Source organism: Homalodisca vitripennis, chromosome X (assembly GCF_021130785.1).
Source record: "Homalodisca vitripennis isolate AUS2020 chromosome X, UT_GWSS_2.1, whole genome shotgun sequence".
In the NCBI taxonomy this organism is placed as follows: Eukaryota; Metazoa; Arthropoda; class Insecta; order Hemiptera; family Cicadellidae; genus Homalodisca; species Homalodisca vitripennis.
Window position 1 is genome coordinate 22,572,872 of NC_060215.1, and position 24,207 is coordinate 22,597,078.

General features: G+C 31.4%; 1 protein-coding gene across 1 annotated transcript in view; it reads left to right on the forward strand.

Moving 5' to 3' along the window:
• Positions 1 to 1,437: 1,437 nt before the first annotated feature.
• Positions 1,438 to 24,207, forward strand: part of LOC124368769 (abhydrolase domain-containing protein 2) — a 38,646-nt gene continuing 15,876 nt past the window's right edge. Inside the window, exons 1-4 of the mRNA XM_046826120.1 lie at positions 1,438 to 1,829; positions 4,996 to 5,168; positions 8,661 to 8,828; positions 20,267 to 20,453. Coding sequence (XP_046682076.1) covers positions 1,675 to 1,829; positions 4,996 to 5,168; positions 8,661 to 8,828; positions 20,267 to 20,453 — 683 coding nt within the window. The 5' untranslated portion in view covers positions 1,438 to 1,674. The remainder of the gene's footprint in view (positions 1,830 to 4,995; positions 5,169 to 8,660; positions 8,829 to 20,266; positions 20,454 to 24,207) is intronic.

The following is a 24,207-nucleotide window of genomic DNA, read 5'->3' on the forward strand; positions in this document are numbered from 1 at the left end:
TTTAACTTGTTGTTTATCAGCTGTCCCATGGGCGTATCTCACACAGTGTATCTCATGGGTGTCTGCTGAAACAACATTTTGCATTTTAAACATTTTCTTGGAGGTCAGCCTTATTTTCAGCATATGTAACCTGTCCTCATTCATACCCCGTTTCGCTCCAATCTCATCATGAACCTCCACCTTTCTTCGACCTACAGCATAAAATTCACAATCCCTCCCTCATAAAGAAAAGTTCATCCATGGGCACACAATAACGATTTGTTGCCGACTATGGAGAAACGTCTACAATACTCTGGACTCTCGGTGTTTCAGGTTTTTTTTTGTATTAGACAATTTAAACTCTTTCAATATCTCATTCCGTCTCCTCTCTCAATCGAATTTTTCTCAAATCCCAGGATTTGGAGCTCGGCTTACAATTTTACTTTAACCTGCTTCACAGGTATATCTGTTTGTTTCGTGTATTTCCAACCAAAGCGACACAGTTAGAACACATAAAGGAGTCACTTTTTGCCACTAAATTAAAATTTGCTACATTCCGTGCATATATTTACTAAGCATTTGTACGGCTCACACCATATGGACCTATCTGTCATCAGAGATGGGTTCATGGAATGTTTTAAATAACATTATTTTATCCAAGTTTCGCTTTAATTTTACTCTAATACGAAAGCTATCATTTGTCTTTTGTTCTAACCTAGTGTTATGGGCTAACCTGAGTTTAATTAAATAAAATTATTATCAAGGCCTAGATATAGCTTTCTAAGCAGTTTTTTTAAATGCCCAGTTAAAAAGTATTGTATTCGTGTTGATTAGTGTTAATAATGGTGATTGTGTATTTTTATTCGCTAATCTTCAGCGAAGCCTATCACTATGCAATTTGCCTGAGCGTAATTTTTGTGTGAATTCTGTGTTGTATAAATTGTATGTCTGTCGATCTGCTTGCAGGAGATCTCTAAAATGAAATCAGTCATATATTTGAAGGTTTGCATGTAACCTTTGCGAAGCCTTTGTGCAATCCGTGGTGTGGCGTGCACCTTGTTCCTTTTTGTGTGGAACAGATTCTTAAGCAGTTTTATAATAAATTGCTCTTAGTGGGTTTAGATGGACTTGACATAAATTTTTGCTCAGTCACAAACGAACTAAAATATTAAAAGAGATAAAGGAAAAATATGTTATTAAACAATGTTACTTTTGTTAGGATAAAAAGATTGGTGCGATTAATTCCATATTTTCGTGTAGACAATATAGAGTATACAATTGATTTTATAGGTATTATTTTTCTATTAAAATGTATAAAAATAGGTAGGCATACATCTTTATATGACGTTTATGTAAATATATGATTTCATCTACTCGTACTGTTGGCTATTCTGGGAAATCTCAAACCTAATGATTTATTTTTGGAAACGTGAATCATGGATTGTAAGGTTTCATTATTTAATCTTCACTTCATGATTCATACAAGAGAGGTGTATTTGTGTTTATTCTTCAGATTTGAGGTTAACTGGATTATGTTATGTGTAAATAAATCTGGTTCTTTTAATAGTAGTCTGGCGTTGTTCAATTAGATTTAAAATTTGCGCGTTATAGAGAAATAATAATTTGTGGTTTAATTTGATTTAAATCACGAGTATTCTAATTTTAAATATAAATGTAATCTACAGTGCTGTCAAAATGTCCACCGCTGTTTTAGCATTTGTTGCCCTTATTTTGATATTTTTGTTTCGTATTCTAAATGTCAATAGTGCACCACAAAAACCTGTGTTATTTTGCAAGGATGAAAACTTTTTAGCCGTAATATTGAAAATGGTACCTATTCTTGAAAATCCGTAAGTAACAATTTATTATGTCCAGCTTTTAGGTTTATGACCAACATTAAAGAAGTTAAAGTAGGCCTAGGCCTATACCATTTTAAATTAAGCATTTTGGTAATTTTTATGTCTTTAGAATATAGGCTAAATAATTATTATTTTAACAATGCTTTAGTGTCCTCAAAAATTTGGTGAATTCAAAAGTCAAACGAAAAATATAGCACTTAGGTTTAATGTGGGTAGTGTCAATACTATTGGTACTTATTTATTTATTTATTTGTATCAACGGTTACACCATTTCCATTCAATGACAAATTATAGACTCAAGAATACTTGACTACTTACTTATTAATTATATTATATAAAAGAGAACTTACCAAGATAGTCTAAATAAGTGACAGATACATTGATAAGAATATAAAAAACAACTAAAATCCATAACAATAACGAGTAAATTAAATAATAACAAAAAGCAACTAACAATTGTACATAAATAACAATCAGTTTTAGGAGAACTTTCCCACTTTTGAATTTCTGTATGTGGCCCTTTAAAGGCGCCACCAAGCACTTTATTCTGCTCCGAACTAATCCAATTAGTAAAGTTCCACACAGGACCAAACAATTTCACTTAATTTTGTGACCCTATAAAGGCGCCACCTATCACTTCTCACCGTATACACTGCTCAACCAATCTACTTACGTTGTTACACTAAAAAAAAAAAAAAAAAAAAAAAAAAAAAAAAAAATCAAATTTAACAGTGTATAAATAAATAAGTTAGAAACGATAATAATAATAATAACAATAATAATGATATTTTAACAATAATAAATAGATAAAAATTCAATAATTTGATGTGTGTGATAAATTTAACAGTGATAAAAATAAATAAGTTAACAACAATATAAATAATTTAAACAATAACATAACATATGACAATATTTAATAATAACTATATAAGCAACAACAATGACTAATTAATCTACAAATCACAAACTTAGATGTGAACTGGACACAATAAATAATGTTAATAAGTGCATGATATGGTAAACATATGATCAAGACTAATTGGTACACAATAACAAGTAAGAATAAATAGTAGTAAGTAGTTTATAACTTAAAAAGTCTTCTTAATGCTGATTCGGAATCAAAGAAGAAATCATATCCCAGCCCCGAAGACAGTGCATTTCCTCTTCTTTGGAGTCTAGGCAGACAACTATGGTAGGTGTAGGATGTGGAATACTGGTGACGGAAAAACAAGTCTCGAGATCTGGTTGATCCAGGGATGCGGAAACTAATCCTTGAAAGAAGATCATCACAGTACTAGTTTATAAGACCCCAGTTCACATTTTTTGTTGGTTTATCAAGTAGAAAGTGTAGCCTATATAAATGAAAAGGATAATAATTTAATTGAAAGTCCCAAAAACTAATAACAAAATATTCCCAATTGGGAGAAGATCCTATGAGGAATGGATGATAAGCCCTCAGGCAGGACAGTCGGCTCTTGGATTGGGTGTACTCTTGGGTAGGGTTGTATGCCTGTGGTAGTCTGTTTTGCATTGGATAGGGCAGTTAGCTCTCAAGCTCTCAAGTAGGTTGGTAAACTCTTGGATAAGGCTGTTGGATCTTGGGTAGGTCAGTAGACCATCAGATAGGGTATTAGGTGCTCTGAGGCTGCAGTACAATAAGTGGCCACCACCACAATCGAACCATCGATATTCAAGACTATGGAATCATCGATATTCATGATTAATGAATCCTCAACAACTTCTGAAATAATATGTTATAGGTATTTCAAATTATAGTATATAATCCATTTAATACCTTAAAAAGTAATAACTTAATAATGAATAAAAAACTATCCAGACTGTGTATTTTTGTAAAATGCAACAAACAAAACTGTAACATTAAGTTACTTTTTAAAATTTTGAAAGGTAGATTAAATGTGTCTGACACCTTGTGATACAAATAACACATGTACATCGCCATTTTACTTGGTTCCATTGAAATGGATGGTATATAACGTTTTAGTGTCAGTAACTTAGTAATTTAGGGGTAACTTATTACTGAGATAACGTGTTACCAGCAACACTGTGTTATTTCAGTAACAGCTGGGCTGAATGATTTTGCGTGGTCATAACGTCTTTCTGTTATTAGGTTACTCAGGAACCAGCAACAGCCAAGCAATGAGGCTAGGACCGGACCAGTTCTGATAATGCTCTCCTGGTATTAGGTTACTGAGAAACAAGTAACGTAGTGAAGTGAGTTGGATGGAGCGGGAAGACAGGGAACATAAGATCAGACTATTAGATAGACAGATATATTTATCGAAATAGAAACGGACCCATACAAACTTATTTTTGGAAAAATGAAACAAACCCAAGTAATTTGTCATTTATTTGTCCGTTCACAGCTATCCTTCATTATAAGCAGTCTATTTAAAAATATTCTGCTGGTCTAAATATGAAATTGTTATGAGCTATTACAATTTTTGTATACTAAATAATAATAATTGGTACTTTGGTATTATCCGGAGACCACTATTTTTGAAACAGTTTACCTGGTACCTTAAAATGTACATTATTAGAAAGGACACGTTATTTGACTTATTGTGAAAATTACATGTTGTTATGTCGATCAGTTCTTGTTTTCTGCCTCCAAAAAGGAAGCAATGTTGGCGAGAAGTAGGCAACTCTGTCCATCTTGTTATTACGTGATATAAATAGGTTTACATTAGGTATGTTACTAGTAGTATTAAAGTTGAAGATAACCTTTACATCCGCTCACGTGTTCTAAGCTTGAATTTGTACTATTTCGAGGCATGCTTTTCTTTTTTCACCAGAAGTGCAGGGTTGTGCCGAAGCCTGCAATGATGCCAGGGCCATTTTCGATTGGTACTTTCCTGTCCTCAGATCACATACCATATTGTTCAATGTGATCCGGCGTCAGATACCGTTTATACCATTATATAATACCGGTACTGTGTAAAGATTTTATATTGATTTTTTTTTATTTAAAAATTTAGCCTATTTAGAAAAAGATGTCTTCCATCATGAGAATTAAATTTGTGATTATTCTATGTAGCTTTTTTTTTTTGCAGATATCAGTAATTGCGAATCAGCCTTTGTCTCATATTATATATTTTTATCTCTTGCATATAATTAAGTTAAAGTGTTTTTCCCTCAGGTACATTCCAACACGTCTTTGGGGCTTTAGTGGACATGTACAGACCGTAGTCCACAGCGTCATAGGGAGATTCAAGTGTCCTTGGCCCATAGGAGAACGTATCCAGCTGAATCTTCCAGACAACTCTTTGCTCACCTATGACCTATACCAGCCTCTTGATCACAAATATGAGGGTAAATTGGTACAATATTCTAGATCTAATTTGGATGTACTATGCAACTAGGGAATGAAACCAAAATACAAAATTGTGTATGATCTTACTTTTTATGGCTTAATGTTTTTATAGTTATATTTTAATAACAGAAGGAACAATTCATTTTGGGTGTTTTTGGTGTAGTATATTTATGTAAAGAAAACCCACCTGAGCTTTTAGGCACTTTGGGCATACCTTTATGAGTATTAGTTACCAAATAGGGGAATGTTTTGGTTAACACTTTTTTTAATAGCACCATATTAAGTTCTATACAGTGTGCTTGAAAAATCCCGGAATGGTTTAATAACTTTTTAACCATTTCTTGTAAAGCAATGAGACTTGGTATATCAATATTACCCATAATAATACAATTGTTTATGTGATTGTCAGGTTTTTATCTCATTAGCAGGATGTCCCGCAAGGAGTCAGAACAAAATCTTAAATAAGAGTGTAGGTCGAGATGTACATAAAATTAAAGATCATTTATAGTAGAACACAATGCCGTTAACTGGATCTCAAAAGGCTTACCCTATCCAAAATGGCGGTGTTTTAAAGTTTCTTAACATAGAGGTATTTCCTAAGTTTCTTCATTGATGCGTTGGTGGTGGTTCGGAAGTCACCTTTAAGCTGTTGGTCCCCGAGTTAAGTGCTAGAGAGGGGCTTCTTAGCGCTAATTTCGCCTGGTAAAATAAGGCATCTTTACTTTACGTTAATTTACGTTTTTCACAATTTTGTTACTGTCAACACACATTATACAGATTTGATAATGGAAATCAGCTTGTTCAATGTTAATTGCATATAGACATCTAATAACTTGCATACCAAAGTAAGAACTCACTTCTACTACTTTTACTTGTACTGTAATTCACAGTGCAACAGAAACTTCGGTGTACTCAAACACTGTGAATGGTTGAAGCAAACAATAAATACAATTCACTGTAGCTATGGTAGTGTCTGTGCAAATTTATGAAATATTCTTTTCACTCATGCTTTTTATAATTGCATATGGGAAACAAGACCAGATAAAGTAAAATTTAACTGAATTGATTTACATTATTTTAGTCATCTTTCATTGGAGGAAAACTAAAGCTACTTAACTTTGTGCTATCTAATTCAATTCAATATAAACAGTTAGTCTCTGTCTTACCACTTTTGGTATACAGCTGATCGAGTAAAAGCTATCAAGTCTATTAAATACAACTACAGGAGGAGCCAATAGAAAACTTAAGAAATTATTCCCATCATATCAGTAATTATTGGCCATTCCAATCAACTGTATATCACAATAAATCAAAATGACTTCTTTAGACTTACACCGTTTGGGTTAGCAATCCAGTATTTATATTATTGACTAATAAAACTTGTACAAGTTGACTTGTCTGACAACTTCAAGGTACAATGTGTATGTAACAGTATCCAACTGAAATTGCACCGAATGTGAACTAAATGAATTTTCATAGATCATACTCATACACAACAAGAGTAAATTTTTATTCATATTCTATTGAAAAATAAAATATTCTCATCATTTTGTATACTAGATTTAGTAGAAATTTCATGAAACAAAGTTATTAAATTAAATTTTACGTGTTTGTCCACCGTATAATTTAATATACAAACCCCCTCCCCAATCCCTTACGAGGATTACAAACTTACTGTTACTATGTGTTTATTCTTTTTAAGAGGAATTAGTTATAAATATTAGAATTACAACATCTATAGAAACAACTGGAACATTATGAAAGTGGACATTTGTCATGTGATAGATTAAAATGTGATTCATCAAGTTACTAATGCTGTTATGAAACAATCTGATGTACATGAATTACTGTTTTGCCCATCAATTTCTTAACCAACAATCTAATCAATATTTATTGGGATGAATTGTAATTTATGGGCTGTGCTCTCAGAAAGTAATGTGTTATTATTTTAAAATAATCAGTTAGACAATATAATTGTATTTATTTAGTGCCTAGGAGTGATAATTAGCTTAACTGAAAGCTAAAGCGAAACTTAAACTCCTTAACCGGGTCAAAGTCAATGAAATTAGGTTTAATTCAGGAGCGGTAAGAAAAAGGAAGTTTGCATCTTAAAAAAGTGAAGAAAAGTTACTGAACAAAGTTTCTAATGTGGTGTATAGGACATTTTTTGTAGTATTTGAATCATGACTAATAGAGGCTAATGTTTAAATAAATAACATGTTTTGTATTTTGTATGGTCAGTTGATAATTCTAAACAACAATAACTATAAGTTTATGTCAGTAATTCTTTTTTACTCTTTTCATGTTTTAACTTATCGTGATTTTGGCATACCTTAAATTTGAAAGTCAGTTTAAACACCAAACATATCTTCAATTTTGATTTTCGTAGTATTTTAGTTTATGTGAATGGTAATAATGTTATTACCTTCATAAATTCTACTTATGTTTAATTTTACATAGTTGACTGATTTGTAACACAGGGTGTTTCTGAACCTACGTAAAACCTCTCAGGAGATTATTCTATAGGTCAAAATGAGATGTTTTCTTTATATAAACATGAGGTTGCAAGTGCCTATTTTCAGAACTCCGGTATCCAAAATTAACCCACAACCATTGTTTTATTGCTTGGTCTATGAGCAATCTGGTCAATTTTATTAAAATGCTAGTTTGTACTTATAAAAATATAAAAAACACCAAACTTTTTTACATTTCCAATCTTAGGTTCTTTGTAATTTAAATTAAGATTTTCTTTGGAAATTGAACACTTACGACTTTAAAATCCACCAAGGAAAAGATGTCACAGATTTTTTTATGACCAGATATGGAAGAAACAAATTATGCACAAAAAATGAACGCAAGTAAAAAATGGTTGTAATTTTGTGTTAATTAGTTTTCTGCTGTAATTAAATATCAAATTTTTGAGGCTACCTTTGGGTACCTGTATTACCTAAAAGATGATATTGAGGACTTATGTCAATGGAAAGCAACGACTTATTTTGACAACTAGGTCACACTTCTCAGGGGTTTTACGTAAGTTCAGAAACACCCTTTTTAATTGTTATGTGCAAGGAATATTCTATACAAACTTTAAATATTATTTTAAATAGTCTTAATTATCTGATTTTAACAATGTAGGTGTATATTAACTTTAATAATTTTGCTAAATCCCAATAGTGTGTCTCCTACATTTTGGATTTTCCTGTCATGGAATTTCCCTTATAAACAGACTAATTTGGTTTATGTAGTTAGATGGTGATATTTTCCCATTGGAGTTTCTTCCAAGTTGAAGGAATATCAGTCTTATTTCCAATTCAACACTCATAATTTTTTTTAATGAGGGACTATATAAAAACATATTCAGACATTGCCCAAGAAAAGGGGAAGAATACTGAAAAAAATGATAATAAATTTAAAAATAAGTACCTAAATATCTGCAACTGTGTGTTAAAAACAATAGATTATTATTATTGATGTTGGACTTTTGCTTATAGATGATATCACTCTGGCAATAGTTCCTGGAATCTGTAATACTTCAGAGAGTGTCTATATCCGCACATTCGTCCACTACGCTCAGTGTCACGGTTACCGATGTGCCGTCCTCAACCACATTGGAGCCCTGCCAACCATTCCAGTCACTACTAGTCGAATATTTACATATGGTGAGTCACAAAACATTATACTTTTCATGTAGGTATGTAAATAAATGCTATTTTAGACATACAATTTTGTTATTAGTAAATCAAATCCACCTGTCTAAAACAAATTTTATATAGGACTAGCTGTTTCCCGCGGCTTCGCACGCTTTTCGTAAGTTTTGCCCGCGTATGAGCATTTCTGGTTGAAGTAAATTATATTTCCAACCCCGATGTAGATTTTACCTTGATGTCACGATCAAGAAAATATGTCAAAAATGTATTGTACATGCATAATGTATTTTATTACAAAGTGGTCTACCACTCAACCTTTAAGTTCAACCAAAAATTTAGTTTAGACAATTATACATCATAACTTAGCGCCTTCAAATAGTGTTTCACTGTTTAATATACGTATCTATCTCGTAATTGCAGGTTATAATGTGCAGGCGCTTTGAAAACTTTTCTTCATTTTATTCGTTTATATTCACGACATAAGCGAATAATTCAGATAATAACTATCCTATCTTCTAAGTTAGACTAAATTACGGATACATGTGAAATTTGATTGAAATTGGTTCAGTCGTTTTGGAGTTTATTGGCAACATACATCGTGACTCAAGATTTTTATATATATAAGATTTGTCTCTAATCCGTTTAAAAGTCCTTTGGTAAAAAAAAAAAAAAAATAGTTACAATAAATATATATATAAAATGCTTTTTGACTTCTTTTTTCAATATTTGTCTATATGTAATTAATATAATGTTTACTTGACAGTATTGACTTAAATCTTAAGATAAGAGGTTTGTAATTTTCTGTATAAATGTTCGTTGTACTGAAATCAAATTTACTGCAAAAATTTAAAGAATATCTTAATTTAATTTTAAACTGGTATACATATAAACATTTTCACTTAGACAAAAATTATGTTTTAACTAAAATATAAAAAGCAATTAAAACTATCTGAACAAAAAAAGTTTAGTAATTTGTCAGAATTCTGTGTTGGTATTTTGTCTTAATGTGACCATTTTAAAGTGAATACGTATTCAAGCTTAAATTGCATCGATAATATGTTTATTATTATTTAAAAATATGTGTGTTTTAATACAGAAATTGTTAATTTTCAAGTTTGATGTGAAGTTCAAACACTTATTTATTTCCTAAAAAGTGAAGTTCTAAAACTTATTTATTTCCAAAAAATGAAGTTCAAACACTTTATTTCCTAAAAAGTGGCAGAGCAAAATAGAATTAGCTGTGGTTTAGTTCTGTTTAATTTGTGTAAACTGATCAGCTAATGAAAAAAACCTATGTTTATCTTGAACTTTATACAAGTTTGCAAGTTATTAAAAGTGAATAATTTTCATTTGGTGAAAACTAGTTTATTATTGTACAGTTAAATGTCATTAAATAATGTTACATATATTTTGTAGTAGAATTACTAATAAGGTTCTTTTGTGATATTGAGTCATTTTGTGCATGAATAAATAATAGCTTGGTAATACATCTTAGTATAGTCATGTTGCGTGTTGATTTCATGTTGTTTTCTAAAAATAAACACAAAAGTTACTGGAAATAGGCAGATCAGACAGTTAAAAGATATACAAATGGCTAAGCTGGAGAAGGAGTGCAGACACTCTTAATACTGTCATACTGTTGTTGTCAATAGTTGGTCATTGTGTGCTTGATCATCTAGTAGACTGTATGACTGTACCACCATTATCTTGTTTGTATAGCCAAGTTAACAGACTATTATTGTAGGGATATCTGTTCTGAATGCGAAATGAAACTGACATTAGCTGCAGGAAGAGCACTTCTCATGCAACTACGTGTATTGACTCAGCATCCCCTCAATATAAATGGTGATCCAAAAACTGTTACTTTGTTATTCTTTTCTTACTTTTCTACAGTATATTTTGTAACATTTTGAATAGTGTATAGTGAAATGAGAAATATTCACCAATATTTTGGAAATCAGTGCAAGTAAATGTGTTGGGCTTTGACCATTAATCTCCCATGCACCTGTTTTGATCTTAGCAGTAAGAAAGATTGCACTCATAACATTCCAGCTCATCCCATGGTAGTTTCCAGTGCGTCTTGAACTATACATATTTGTTGTTAATATTATACAATTAATATTATAATTTACAGTTAAACAAAATGTAAAGAAACTTGTTTTATATCCCAGGTGTTAAAAATCTTCTCCCCCCCCTATTAACGTTATTATAAATAGAGATGGAGTGATTTACTTTGGGGGATGTTTATATGACCAACTGAGGAGATGTGAAACACATTCAGACCCCTTTGACACAGTAACTGGATTGAATGTGTCTCACATACTAACTAGTAAACAAAAAGAGATGTCATGGTAATACCAGCTATTGTTATTTCCAGGATTTCCTAATGGACTTTGGTTAGAAAAAACCAATCTAGTTTGCACCATTCTTCTTATTTTTATAATACCTTTAAAATGAGGTCTCACTTGTTTGGGGTTTCTATTTAAACACTTTGACTTACTCCCAAAATACCCTATTGGGTGGTGGGGGGAGGGGGAGTAAAATATTTTCATACCTTATAAAGCTCCTCAGTTGGTTATATAAACATCGCCCAAAGTAAATCACTCGATCTCTATTCATAAGAAAGTTAATAGGGGGGATACCGGGGCACCCAGAATATAATAAATTATATGACATCGTCATGCTCAAATTGATCAATTATTGCTCTTTGAAACACTTCTATCATGGCAAAAGAGTTTATTGTAAATAATTATTATTAACTCTTTAAGGACCAGCAGTAAGGACTATTGCCTGTAAGGTACTATGTGAAAAAGCCTGAGTGGGTGATCTATCTCTCGCTTTTCTAATAACTATTTCGTATTTTTCCATTAATTTGACTGATATGTTATATTGCCAGTTTTGTACTTTGTATTTGTAGAATATATACAAAGTCCGATGTCTTTCCTTGTAGTAATTTCTCATTAAATATAACTTGTGTTTACTCTATGCCGATACTAGAACAGCCGTTTGTCTTCTATTGTTGTTTTTGTTCACTTGTCTCTCTGACTGTTACCCGTTTGTTTGTTGACAAACACGTCATCCTTGTTGTACCATATTTTGCTGTAGAGTTTGTTTTATAATGTTATGTTACTTTCATTAAACATCTATTTTGTTGAATATTGACAGTATTCAACAGGCTACTGTCACTAAGGTAATTGAGTGGTTACTAAACTTCTGTGTATTTTTACCAGCTATATTAAAAAAAGTCCTGCTATAGGGGTAACTTAACTATAATATTATAAATTACATTAAAAACATAAAACCAATATTTAGTACATTTTATTGTTTTGTACAATAAAATGTACTAAATATTGGTTTTATGTTTTTAATGTAATTTAACAGTGACCAATATAAGCTCCATCTACAGCATAATATTATAAGTTTACAGCTAAAACACTCATAACACCATGGGAAGAGCAATGAACTTGTACACTCACGTGGCATTGTCAGTATTAGCCACAAGACCACACTGTGTCAAGGGACTATGGAAAAAACTAAAGATTATGTTTTCTACTTATCTTAAAATATGAAGAGCATTTAATCATTTATTTTATATATAATTTTGATAAAGGTTTGTGTTAAAAAATTGCGCCGAAATCAAAATATATAGTGATCTAATCAGTCTTGCTGATAATTTCACTGAAAACAATCTGCTCCTTAATTTAGAAAAAACTAAATTGTATGATGTTCCAAAACTGTAAAATTAATGAACCACCAATTAGCGCAGGTGGGTTTAAAATATCCCAAGAAGAAGAGGTAATTTTTTGGGATTAATTGTGGACAAAATCTTAACTGGGACAGTCATATTGATAAAGTTCTTTCAAAATTATCCTCCGGTTTACATGCAATAAGAAAATTAAAATATCTGTGTGATTATAAAACTTTAAAAATTATTTATTTTTCTTATATACACTCCATAATTAGTTTTGGCATATCTTTATATGGAGGAACAACTTCCAAAAATCTTGATTCAATCCTAAAAGTACAAAAAAAGGCAATAGGAATTATATTGAACCTAAAGCCACAAAGCTCAGTAAAGGAAAACATTGCAGAACTACAGATTCTACTGTTTATGGACTATATGTTAATGAAGTAATATTGTCAGTCAGGTCAAGAATCAGAGAGCAAATGCTTAATGGTACTAATCACCAGTACAACACAATACGGAGAGACGAATTGGCTGCTCCTTCCCATCGATTGGCACTTCTAGAAAAAAAACCACAATGTACTGGAATTAACTTTTACAAGAAAATACCTGAAAATATATAATCAGAAACTTTTTTTTCAAATTTTAAAAACTAATTAAAAATGTATTTAATAAATAAAACCCTTTATTCACTCAATGGACTATGAGGATATTGTACGGTACTCTTATTTTAATTTAGTAAAAGATCATAAATACGTGGTATTAATTTGTAAGTTTTTGACACCATTCAATTGTATTCATGTAATACAATATGAATAAAGAATATTTTGATTTGATTTAACTATTGCGGGTTTGTTAACGCTTAACCAATTCTCGGGGAGCATGTTGACCATCATTGAACTATGTCTTTTTAACTTGAAAATGATGTAAAATGCCAAAATTTCAAGGTCACAGCTTAATTAATTCGTTCTAGAAAACGTCTTAGCCCAGTAAACTTCACTAACGCTCAGCCAAATCCCATGTAGGTACATATATCTTTTTTGAACTATGTCTTCAGTGCAGTAAGATATCCATTTCGTTCTCAAGATATCCTACAGAAAACGTATAGACAGATAAACATTATTTTGGTCACATACAAATCTTTAAACATCCTAAAATTGCCAATTCACAAAGATTTTGCCATTGAGAGCGTTTCCGGGTTTACAGAAGGATGTACAACAAAAAGGTTCCTGATCTTTTTTGTAGATCCCATCATTGTCTAGCTATGAAAAATTTAAGATTTAAGCTACAATTAACTGTTCAGTCGCTATCGATCCCAAAAACAAAATTCTCACGTAAGAATTATAAAATATTTGAATTTATTGACGTTTTGCGGCTAAACCATTGAAGATAGAGGAAAGGAAACCTATTTTGTAAATTGCATTATTTTGTATTCAAATCAAATTTTTATTTTGTGCCAAGTTTAAATTGAAAAAAAATCACCTGCAATGGAGCTTAAAACAGTCCTCACTTCAAAGAGAGGTCCGTAAGAGTGAAAATTGCACAATTTTGCAAATTGTTTGAGGGATTTAAAACGTAAATGTCCAGTTTTCAGACTTTTCCCAGAGGTCTGAAGGGCAGAGCCACATGCAAAATTTTGTGTTTCCAGCACTTCTAGAAGTGGTTTAGAATTAGTATTATTATTTGTCAGAGAGTTACACATGTGTCTCTCTGCCATGTTCTTCCAAAATTAAATAGAATAATATATTCAATCCTCCAAACTACCAGTAATCAATATTATACAAAGTAATCAGTAACTGAAAAATAAAATAAATCTGGACAGCTGAAAACTATTTGTGTTTATTTTCAGGGCGGACTTCTGTCATGTATCAGATGTATGTAAAACTGTTGTGTGTTTTAGTTTTTGTGACCGAACTAATTTCAAGAGAAGTAACATTTACTTTAACAAAGCATGATTCATCTCAAGTAATATAAATTTAACTCATTTAAGTTAAATGTCAATCACTAACAAGTGAGTTGTATACTAACTGTAATGTGTTATAAATCAAGGTAGGTGATTTGGGTGTTTGATAATCACAATGCAGGCTAAAACAATAGATTTATCATAGGCAGCCAGTAGCAAGTTTGCTGCCCAACAAAAAAGTTAAAAGTTAACCAACTGTTTCAAGGGATATGAAGAAAGATTGCAAATATAACCTATTGTTTCATAACAAATTATGGGTGATTGAAATGTGAAAGCTAATAAAGAGCTACAAGAAAAGAGTGACATTAAAAATCACCTTTTTTGTCCTGCTGCAGCTATAAATATAAAAAGTACATTTTTGGTGCTACAATACAGTTTGTTATTGCAGGAATAGTGGCATAATAATGATTTTTTGAGTATTTCAGAGTTTAAAATTGCAAGTCAAAGAAGTGAAAATGGCTATTAATTAAGAAAAATGTTGTTGAATTACCAAGCCCCATTTAAATAAAGTTCAGGATTGTTTGAGTTCGGGAGATTGTAAAGCAAAGGTAAACAGCAAAGTTCTGAAAATATAAAATGGTTCAAAGCTTATTTTAAAGGTTAATAATGGCTTAATCTGGCCATGTGAGGTGGAGTATTATGTGATTATGGCGGCAGTGTTTATCTGCCATGAGCACTCTGTGAATTCAGCTGAGTATGGCCTGTTTGTGGTAAATTGGAAACTGTTTTAAATTGACTCTTAATATACTAACCCATTTGCTGCGTGATGTCAATAGTAATGAGTACCCTAGGGCTATTATTTTTGTTTTTGTAAAAATCTCACCTTATTTACTATCTTCAGAAGCGTAGAATATAGGTCCAAACCAGATTTGGAATGTTCCTTCTGTTGGTAATGAATATTTTGTTCCATCAGCCACCAGTGGACCCCTCGTGCCACAACCCTACTGTCTTACTGCCAATGTTTACAGTTTATTGTTTTAGTTTTTAAATATTTACAACCTTATCATTCCATTTTCCGATCATCACACTGTTACCGTATCTGGCTATGGATTCACTAGTTTTGAGCATGGCTGATTTTACTTCAGTTGGAATAAATATTCAGTCTTGGCACAAAGTTTCCTATTGAGTAGTTTTAATGCATCAAGAGGCTACAGAACAAACTTTAACTGTTGTAATAGTTGTCCATGTAGATACTGTGTCCATTACCTAGTTTTTCTTTCAGTAAATGCATGACAACCTTTTCAGTATTACCCTTGCCACCTACAACCTCGTCTGAAGAACTGGCGTAAACTAAAAATTTTAAAATAAGTCCTTGGGGCTCTGTCAGTGTGTAGTCACTCCTTATTTGTGCCTCTTTACTTTTATATACTTTTGAAGAAAGCTACAAAATTAAGAAAATAAAATTAAGAAGTTCTAATAGATTGAATATAAAATGACACTCCAGAGCTGAACAGACTTAAAGAATATGTAATTAATTTATATGATAGGTTTAAGAACAATATAAATACAACAAATGAAAATGAATATAGAAATGATTATTTACAGGCTAAAAGATTGTATAGGAGGAGAATAACTCATTCTAAGAAAATAGCAAATAATAATTATATCACAAATTCCGTCAATAAACGTAAGGCTGCTTGGAATGTTGTTAAAGCTGAGTCAAACAAAACAAAAGGAAACCAGGATATTTTAATAGAGTCTAAGATTGTTAATGATTATTTTATTGATGTTGATAAAGTGTTGGATTTAAATGAAATAAATAAGGACGTGTCTGATAATTATGCCGTAGAACTGGTAAATAACTATGTTTTAGATCGCAATATTAGTTAAAAAATAATAATAATATAATTTTCAAGTGGAATGTAATTGAAACAACTGATGTAATGAAATATGTAGCTAGGGGTTATATTATATTATAATATAGATGAATAATTATAAGTTTAGATGAACTGATAACAGAGGAGGACCTGGCTTTGACAAAAGGCTCTGAAATGGTTCGAAGCTAACTTATTACTTGTTAATGAAAAAAAAACTGAAAAAATAATATTTTCTTTAAATAATACAATTTATAAAGATGTTACACCTGTTAAGTTATTAGAAATACTTCTGGATAGTAGACTGGGTTGGGACCATGATATTGAACAATTATGTAAGAAATTGTCAAGAGTTGTCTATCTATTACGTAAATTAAGAAAATGTATTACCTTAGACATGCTAGTTTCAACTTATTGTGCTTTTTTGGAATAACATTGTGGGGCAGTAGTAGTGGTCCACAAAAAGCTTTTAAGTGGCTTAAAAGCTTAAGAAAAAGGCATTTAGGGCTATTAAGAATGTACCTGAAAGAGAAACGTGTACAAATTTTTAAGGAGCTAACAATAATGACAATTTCAAATTTGTATGTTTATTGTTGTTTAGTGAGTGTTAAAAAGTCTTCATGTTATTTTTTATCTACAAAGAAAATTCATAGTTATTTTAACAGAAAAAAAAACATATTCTAAATTTATGTACTATCAAACTTGGAAAAAGTAAAAGCAGCCACCTATATATGAAAATTAATGTATTTAACAAATTACCGGAAACAGCTTGGCCTGTCCCTATAAAAAGATTTAAAATAATAATGGAAAGGTGGTTAAAAGAGAATTTATTTTATTCTGTTGATAGTTTTTTAGCCTGTGATACTAGCAGTACATTTTTATCTATATTGATGTATTTTTTTATTATGTTTATTTCTGTTTGTGTATTAAGTGTATGTATGTGTTATTGTTATCATAGTTTTAGTATAGATTATTTATACAGGGTGAGTGGCTCTTGGTGTGACAACATTTTTTGGGTTATAATGCAATGTAAATGTGATACAGTGGCGGTTATAAAAAAGTCTAACTCCAAAAATTAGGTCTGAAATGAATTATTTTCAGTTTTTCTAAAAAACCCGTGTTTTTGTACGTAAATCTGATATTTCTCAGCAACGTATAGACATATGTGAGCAAACTACATCATTTTTAGATTCTCCGTTAAATTTTCAATTTGAAAAAGTTATCGGTTCAAACGGTAAGAAAAGAAAATTTAGCTTCAGGTCGATTCAAATGGCAAAGTTGCTAAGATTCAGAAAAACTGAAATATCATTGAACCCCATCTTTTTACCACATCCTCTACACAAGAATGTGTCAAGTGATATTAAAAACTTTGCCATTTATTACGCTTTAAAATGGTATGCCATATGACCATAGTTAAGTATTCAGATACCTACTTTTATCGGTTTGAATATTAAAAAACATGCAAGCTACAAAAAGATTAAAACAATTTAATAACAACTGTACTTAATTTTTATGTTTTATAAAACTGCGTCATAAAACAAGGAATTGAGATTACAAAGAAGTAAAGAAGTTTCTAATAATTTGTGGATGCTAGTTACGGATTAATGGTCACATCCTTTTATCAATGTTTTAATTCCTTATCTTATCACTTTCACCAGTATTGTACATTCATTCCTTATCTTGTTTTGTAAGACCAGTGTCCACATGAATTACTTCTACCTCCAATGAACTATTTTTCTGCTCAATTTAGTCAAGTGTAGGCTGCCATGGAGTTCACTACTCGAGAATACGCTGATATGCACTTTATTTACGGGTTTTGTGATGGAAATGCGCGTGCTGCCTAAAGAGAGTATCAAGCTCGCTACCCTGATCGCCGACTTCCCAATCATTCTGTGTTCTCAAGACTCCATCAACGTCTTTTGGAGGGAGGTACAGTTCACAAATAACCTAACGAAGTAGGACACATTGTTCATGATGTAGGATTAGATGAAGTAGTTCTAAATTCAGTTCGGAATGATCCAGAAGTTAGTAGTAGACAACTTGCTAGAGACGTAGGTGTATCACAATGGAAGGTTTTGGACATTTTGCATAAGAATAAGTTCCATCCATACCATTTTACGCCTGTTCAAGGTCTGAAAGCAACTGATTATGCTCCTAGAATACAAATCTGTCGTTGGTTGCTAAACAGAGACATAGAGCAGTGTCATTTTTTTCGAAAAATCCTTTGGATTGATGAGTCATTGTTTACAAGAATTTTCATTGTCATAATATGCACCGCTGGGATCAACAAAACCCACACCGGACAAGGGAACAATCCTTTCAAACGCGTTTTAGAATTAATGTTTGGTGTGGAGTCTTAGGCGACCAATTGATTGGCCCTCACATATTTGATGGAACTGTAAATGGAACAAACTACTTAGATGTTTTGCAACATGACCTACCTACCATTGTTTTCCATGGTTTAAAAAATGTTGAAAGAGACGAGCTTATATTCCAGCAGGATGGAGCCCTCCACATTTTATTGCAACAGTACGTCAATGGCTGACTGAAAACTATCCCGAGTGGATTAGACGTGGGGGAACTGTCGCATGGCTTGCCCGATCTCCCGACCTTACACCTATAGACTTTTTTGTGTGGGGTTTTTTTTAAGCAGAAAGATTATTCCACCCCAGTAATTTCAGAAGAAGAATTACGAGGCAGAATTGGTCTGGCTGCTCAAAGGCTTCGGGAAAAACTGTCTTTTAAAATGACTGTAGGAGCAATGAGAAAGCGAGCAAGAGCTTGTGTGAGAAAAGAAGGTCGCCATTTTGAGAATGAACTGCAATGATTTTACTTTTAATGTTTTGTGTTCATGAGGTATTCTAATTTTCATTTACCTTATTGTTAATTGATTAAAGTTCCATTATTAAATATCTTTACTAATGCTCAAAGATTATGTTTATTATACCGTCCTATGACTACTCAGTGTTAACTTTTAACCTATACTGATTTTTTTTAATGGCAAGCACCTAAATAGTCGGTCATATGGCATACCATTTTAAAGCCTATTAAATGACAAAGTTTTTAATATCACTTGACACATTCTTGTGTACAAGGTGTGGTAAAAAGATGGGGTTCGATGATATTTCAGTTTTTCTGAAACTTAGCAACTTTGCCATTTGAATCGACCTGAAGCTTAATTTCCTTTTCTTACCATTTGAACCGATAACTTTTTCAAATTGAAAATTGAACGGAGAATCTAAAAATGATGTAGTTTGCTCACATATGTGTATACGTTGACAAGAAATATCAGATTTACGTACAAAAATACGGGTATTTTAGAAAAACTGAAAATAATTCATTTCAGACCTAATTTTTGGAGTTAGACTTTTTTATAACCGCCATTGTATCACATTTACATTGCATTATAACCCAAAAAATGTTGTCACACCAAGAGCCACTCACCCTTGTATATTTATTTAATTATTATTTAGTATAGATTATTCATATATTTATTTAATTATTATTTAGTATAGATTATTTATATATATATATATATATATATATATATATATATATATATATATATTTAATTATTATAACTTCATTGTTACCTGTTATTACCTTATAGATAACTACTGAGAATTTGAAAACTATCCTTTTGACAGAGATATATAAGAAAATGGTTGTTTGTAAATCTGACTTTGTCAACATGAAATACAGCTGATTTGTAAAATGCATATCAAAGTCGTTTAAAATGATGGTTTAAATAAATCAGTATTCTTATTCATCGCTAAGCATGCAGTTGAAATCATTAGCATAGTTCATTAATATTAGTATTATTTAATTTTTTACAACTTGGATAAATTTTGTGAAAAACAAATTGCACAGTAGGCAGGCCTACTGTCACATGTGTTCAACTGTTTAACAACTGAATGTTTTGATTGTCAAGTATTACACTTTTCTATGATTTTGAAAATCGTATAATTAGTGGTGTTGTTGGTTTAAGGACATACAAATGACTTCCATGACATGTTGCATCATCTGTGTGAGCGACACCCGGAGACCAAGGTAGTCAGCATAGGCTACAGCATGGGTGGCAACATAGTTGCCAAGTACCTGGGTGAGAAGGACAAGGAGAAAGTACCAAATCTGATTGGGGGAATCTCTATTTGTCAAGGATACGATGGAATTGAGTAAGTATTCAATGCCAAACAGTTTTTGTTTCTTAATAACTCATTTGTGCCTGCTGCATACTTTTGGGAACAGTCAGCTCAACTTGCTAGTGCTCTCTGCTGTCAAGAAGTAGTAAGAAATTGGACTTACATAAGTTAAAAGTGTATTTTAAACCGTTTGTTGGTATATTGTGCTCCTTAACTCTCAAATTGTTAATTTTTCTGGAGGGAAAATATCTAACACTTTGTTTAATATTTTGTAAGCACACATTTATTATTATTATTGTTATGTGTACTGTGGATTCACAAGTAGTAAATAGTGATATTGAATCATCACCACTAGCCCACATTGTATAGATGTTGATCTGCAAGTCAATATAATAAAATTGAATTTGTCCGCATAATCAGCTAGACTTAGATGACTGTGCCTACCAGTAGATGATGTCTACACAAAATATTGTCCTGATTTTTCAAATAAAAACCTACAGTAAAAATTAAATCTGAAGTTTAAGTGACGTATCATAGGTTGGTTGCAATACAGAAAACAAAAAGGTGAATTACAATAGTACATGTGTAAATATTATAACACAGTAACAAACTATGGCGAAAAGAGACACAGATTCTGTTTAGTGCAAGTGTGATATTTAAATAAAAATGCAGGAAAACTAGTTGTGTGATAGCAATGGAAGGGAGGTAGTATGAATGAAGTGACAGAGTGAACACATGCATTGTCACTGCTCAAACTACCCTCACCTTCAACACATCCAAGGTCATTAACCTGTCTGCTGCTCCTTCTATTCCAAAATTATAACGTACTGTTGAAAAACAATAGAAGAAACCTGGGATTTCCTAAATATGTTTTAAATACATGATTGGGTCTATCATAATTGTAAAATTAGTTTTGAAGATGTGAAGTTGTTAATTAGCAAAACATTTACTCTTGGATCAAAGGGTTTAGATTTGCAGGCTTAAACGTTAACCACAAACTACCTATTAGAGCAACAATAACAGGAGTTACATTAAAATTTAGCTTATATTTTTGTTTAGACTTATAAATAAAATGATTTACACAATAACTTCCTGTTTTCATGCCAGTGATAACTAAAAAAATTAAGGATTTTATATGCTTATGAACCAAACTGCAACTTTGAAAACAGTTGATCTGATTAAGACCAAATATTTTTAAAGATAGTCACAAATGATTTTTGAGTAGTAAATTTTAAGTTATATGAACAAATTTAAAATTAACCCATTGATGTAGTAGTTATAGAAGCTTCTGCAGGCCTGGTATCAGCAATTAATTTAGGTGAAAATGTAAGAGTTTAGTTATACTGTAATAACTATAAAAAAATTTAATGAGCAAAATGCTTTATTTTAAAACTTATAATTATAAAAAAAGTTTTTGCCAAAAAGAAATAAAAATAAAAAACAACACACTTTTTTTGAAGTGAAACATTTCAAACTGTGTATTTAGCATTGTTTTAATATGGCCCATATTGTTTTTTACATAAGAATAAATAATTAACCATATATCTAAAAATTCAAAAATATATATGAATAAAAACATATATCTAAAAACATCCAGCGCAAGAAAATATTAACAGTAACCTAGCCTGTATATCACATTCACAAAACAATACTTCTTTAACCTGTAAGAACCATATAGATTCACAAAAAACAAATATATTAATAATATAAAAACCTTAACCTTATTACACCAAAATGCTCAAAAGTATCCTAAATAAAGTTATACAGCTGGAGTATCTGAGTCATGATGTAAATGTAGATATAATTGCTATAAGTGAACATTGGTTGTCAGCAAAAAACTTAAAATATTTTCAGATAAAAAATTACGTTGTAGCCTCAATTTATTGTAGAATTAGTTTGACACGGGGAGGTTCTTGTCTTCTTGTAAAAAATCATATACAATTTATTGAACGTAATGATATTTGTAAATTTAGTGAAGTCTTTGTTTTTGAATGTTCCTCTATAGAGTTAATTTCAACTAATTCTAATAAATTAAATATTTTAACTGTTAGTTGTTTACAGAACACCAGACTCCGATATTCATATATTCATTTCCAAGTTGCAATTGTTATTTGAATTAGCTTTGAAAGAGAAAAAGTACTTAGTTGTCTTAGGTGATTTTTAACATTAATTTATTAAACCATAACTCAGAGTCTTTAGCTTTTTAAGAATATTTTAAAATGTTATAATTTTAGATATTTTATAAATGAACCTACTAGAGTTACCAAAAAATGTTGAATCTTGTTTAGATAATATTGTTAGTAACATACCTCAGAATCTGCTATCAAGTCTTAACCTTCACTCTGGCTTTTCAGATCATAATTTTTCTCAAATTTTGAAAAATAAATGTCAATAATTTATTACTAAAAAATGAAAATAGTAAAATAATTACACATAGGATATGTTTCTGAGCAGGGTCATAGAATGTTTCATGACTTTCTGCAAAAGGAGGACTGGTTTGATGTGATTTCTGGTGAATCGGTTGATGCAAATTTCTCAAAATTTGTTGATAAGTTGATATTATATTATGAATTAGCATTCCCATTAAAAACAATAACAAAACTTAAGTCAAGTCCATATTCCTGGGTAACTGATGTGGTTAGGGCAAGTGCTGTCCTGTCAAGGGAGCTGTTTGCCAGAGCCAAGTCAATAAAACACAGAAAATAGCTGGAAAGAATATAAAACTTACCTTAAAACATCATAAGAAAATAGTCCTTTACGCAAAAAGAGAACCCCTAGTAAATAAAATACAATCCCTCTAAAAATATTCCAAGAACAACCTGGAATATCATTAATTCAGAGACTAAATCATTCGCTTCTGTAAAAAAAACATTAATCTAATTGTTAATGGACAAGATATTACTGAGCCAATGGATGTTGCAATAGCATTTAACAGGCACTTCACAAGTGTACCTCTCATATTATCTCAAACCAACTTGACTTGCTGAATTCAAGCATTACGATCCACAAAATTTTTTGCCAAATCCATTTGTAATGGTTCATTTTTATCTCTAATCCTGTTTGTGAAAAAGAGATAATTGAAGTTATAAGTAAAATTTAAATCAAGTAAGTCCACCAGGCCTGGATGGAATACCTCCCAAGGATATTGAAGGAACACATCCACATCCTGTCAAAACCTCTTTGCTCTTTGGTGGAATAGCTCCCTGACTCACGGAGTCTTCCCTGAATGTCTCAAGGTAGCCAGAGTAACTCCAATATTTAAAAACAATAATTCAAATCTTGCAGAAAATTAACAGACCTATTTCAGTTCTTTCAGTTTTTTCAAAATTATTAGAAACTATTGTAAAAATTACGGCTTGAAAAATTTTTTTAAAATCATTCTCAATAATAAATAAAAATCAATTTGGTTTTCAATCTAATTTGTCAACTTCAGATGCTATCATAAGTTTAACTGATTATGTGCTAACTGCCTTGGGACCAGGGACAATCGACCTGTGGCCCTGTTCTGTGACCTCCAAAGGCTTTTTGATTGTGTAGACCATGAAATTTTGTTAAATAAATTGGAGTATTATGGCATCAGAGGAGTTGCTTCTCAATTGGTTTAGTAGCTTTCTGAGGGATCGCAGCCAGGTTGTAGAGATAGTTCAAAACAGTGCTGGTTCTGTCCATAAATATCTATCTCCTGCCCGCTATTTGGAGGCAGGCGTACCCCAAGGGTCAGTTTTAGGTCCAATATTATTTTTAATTTTTATAAACGACTTACCCAAGCAGTTCAATTTATGTGACA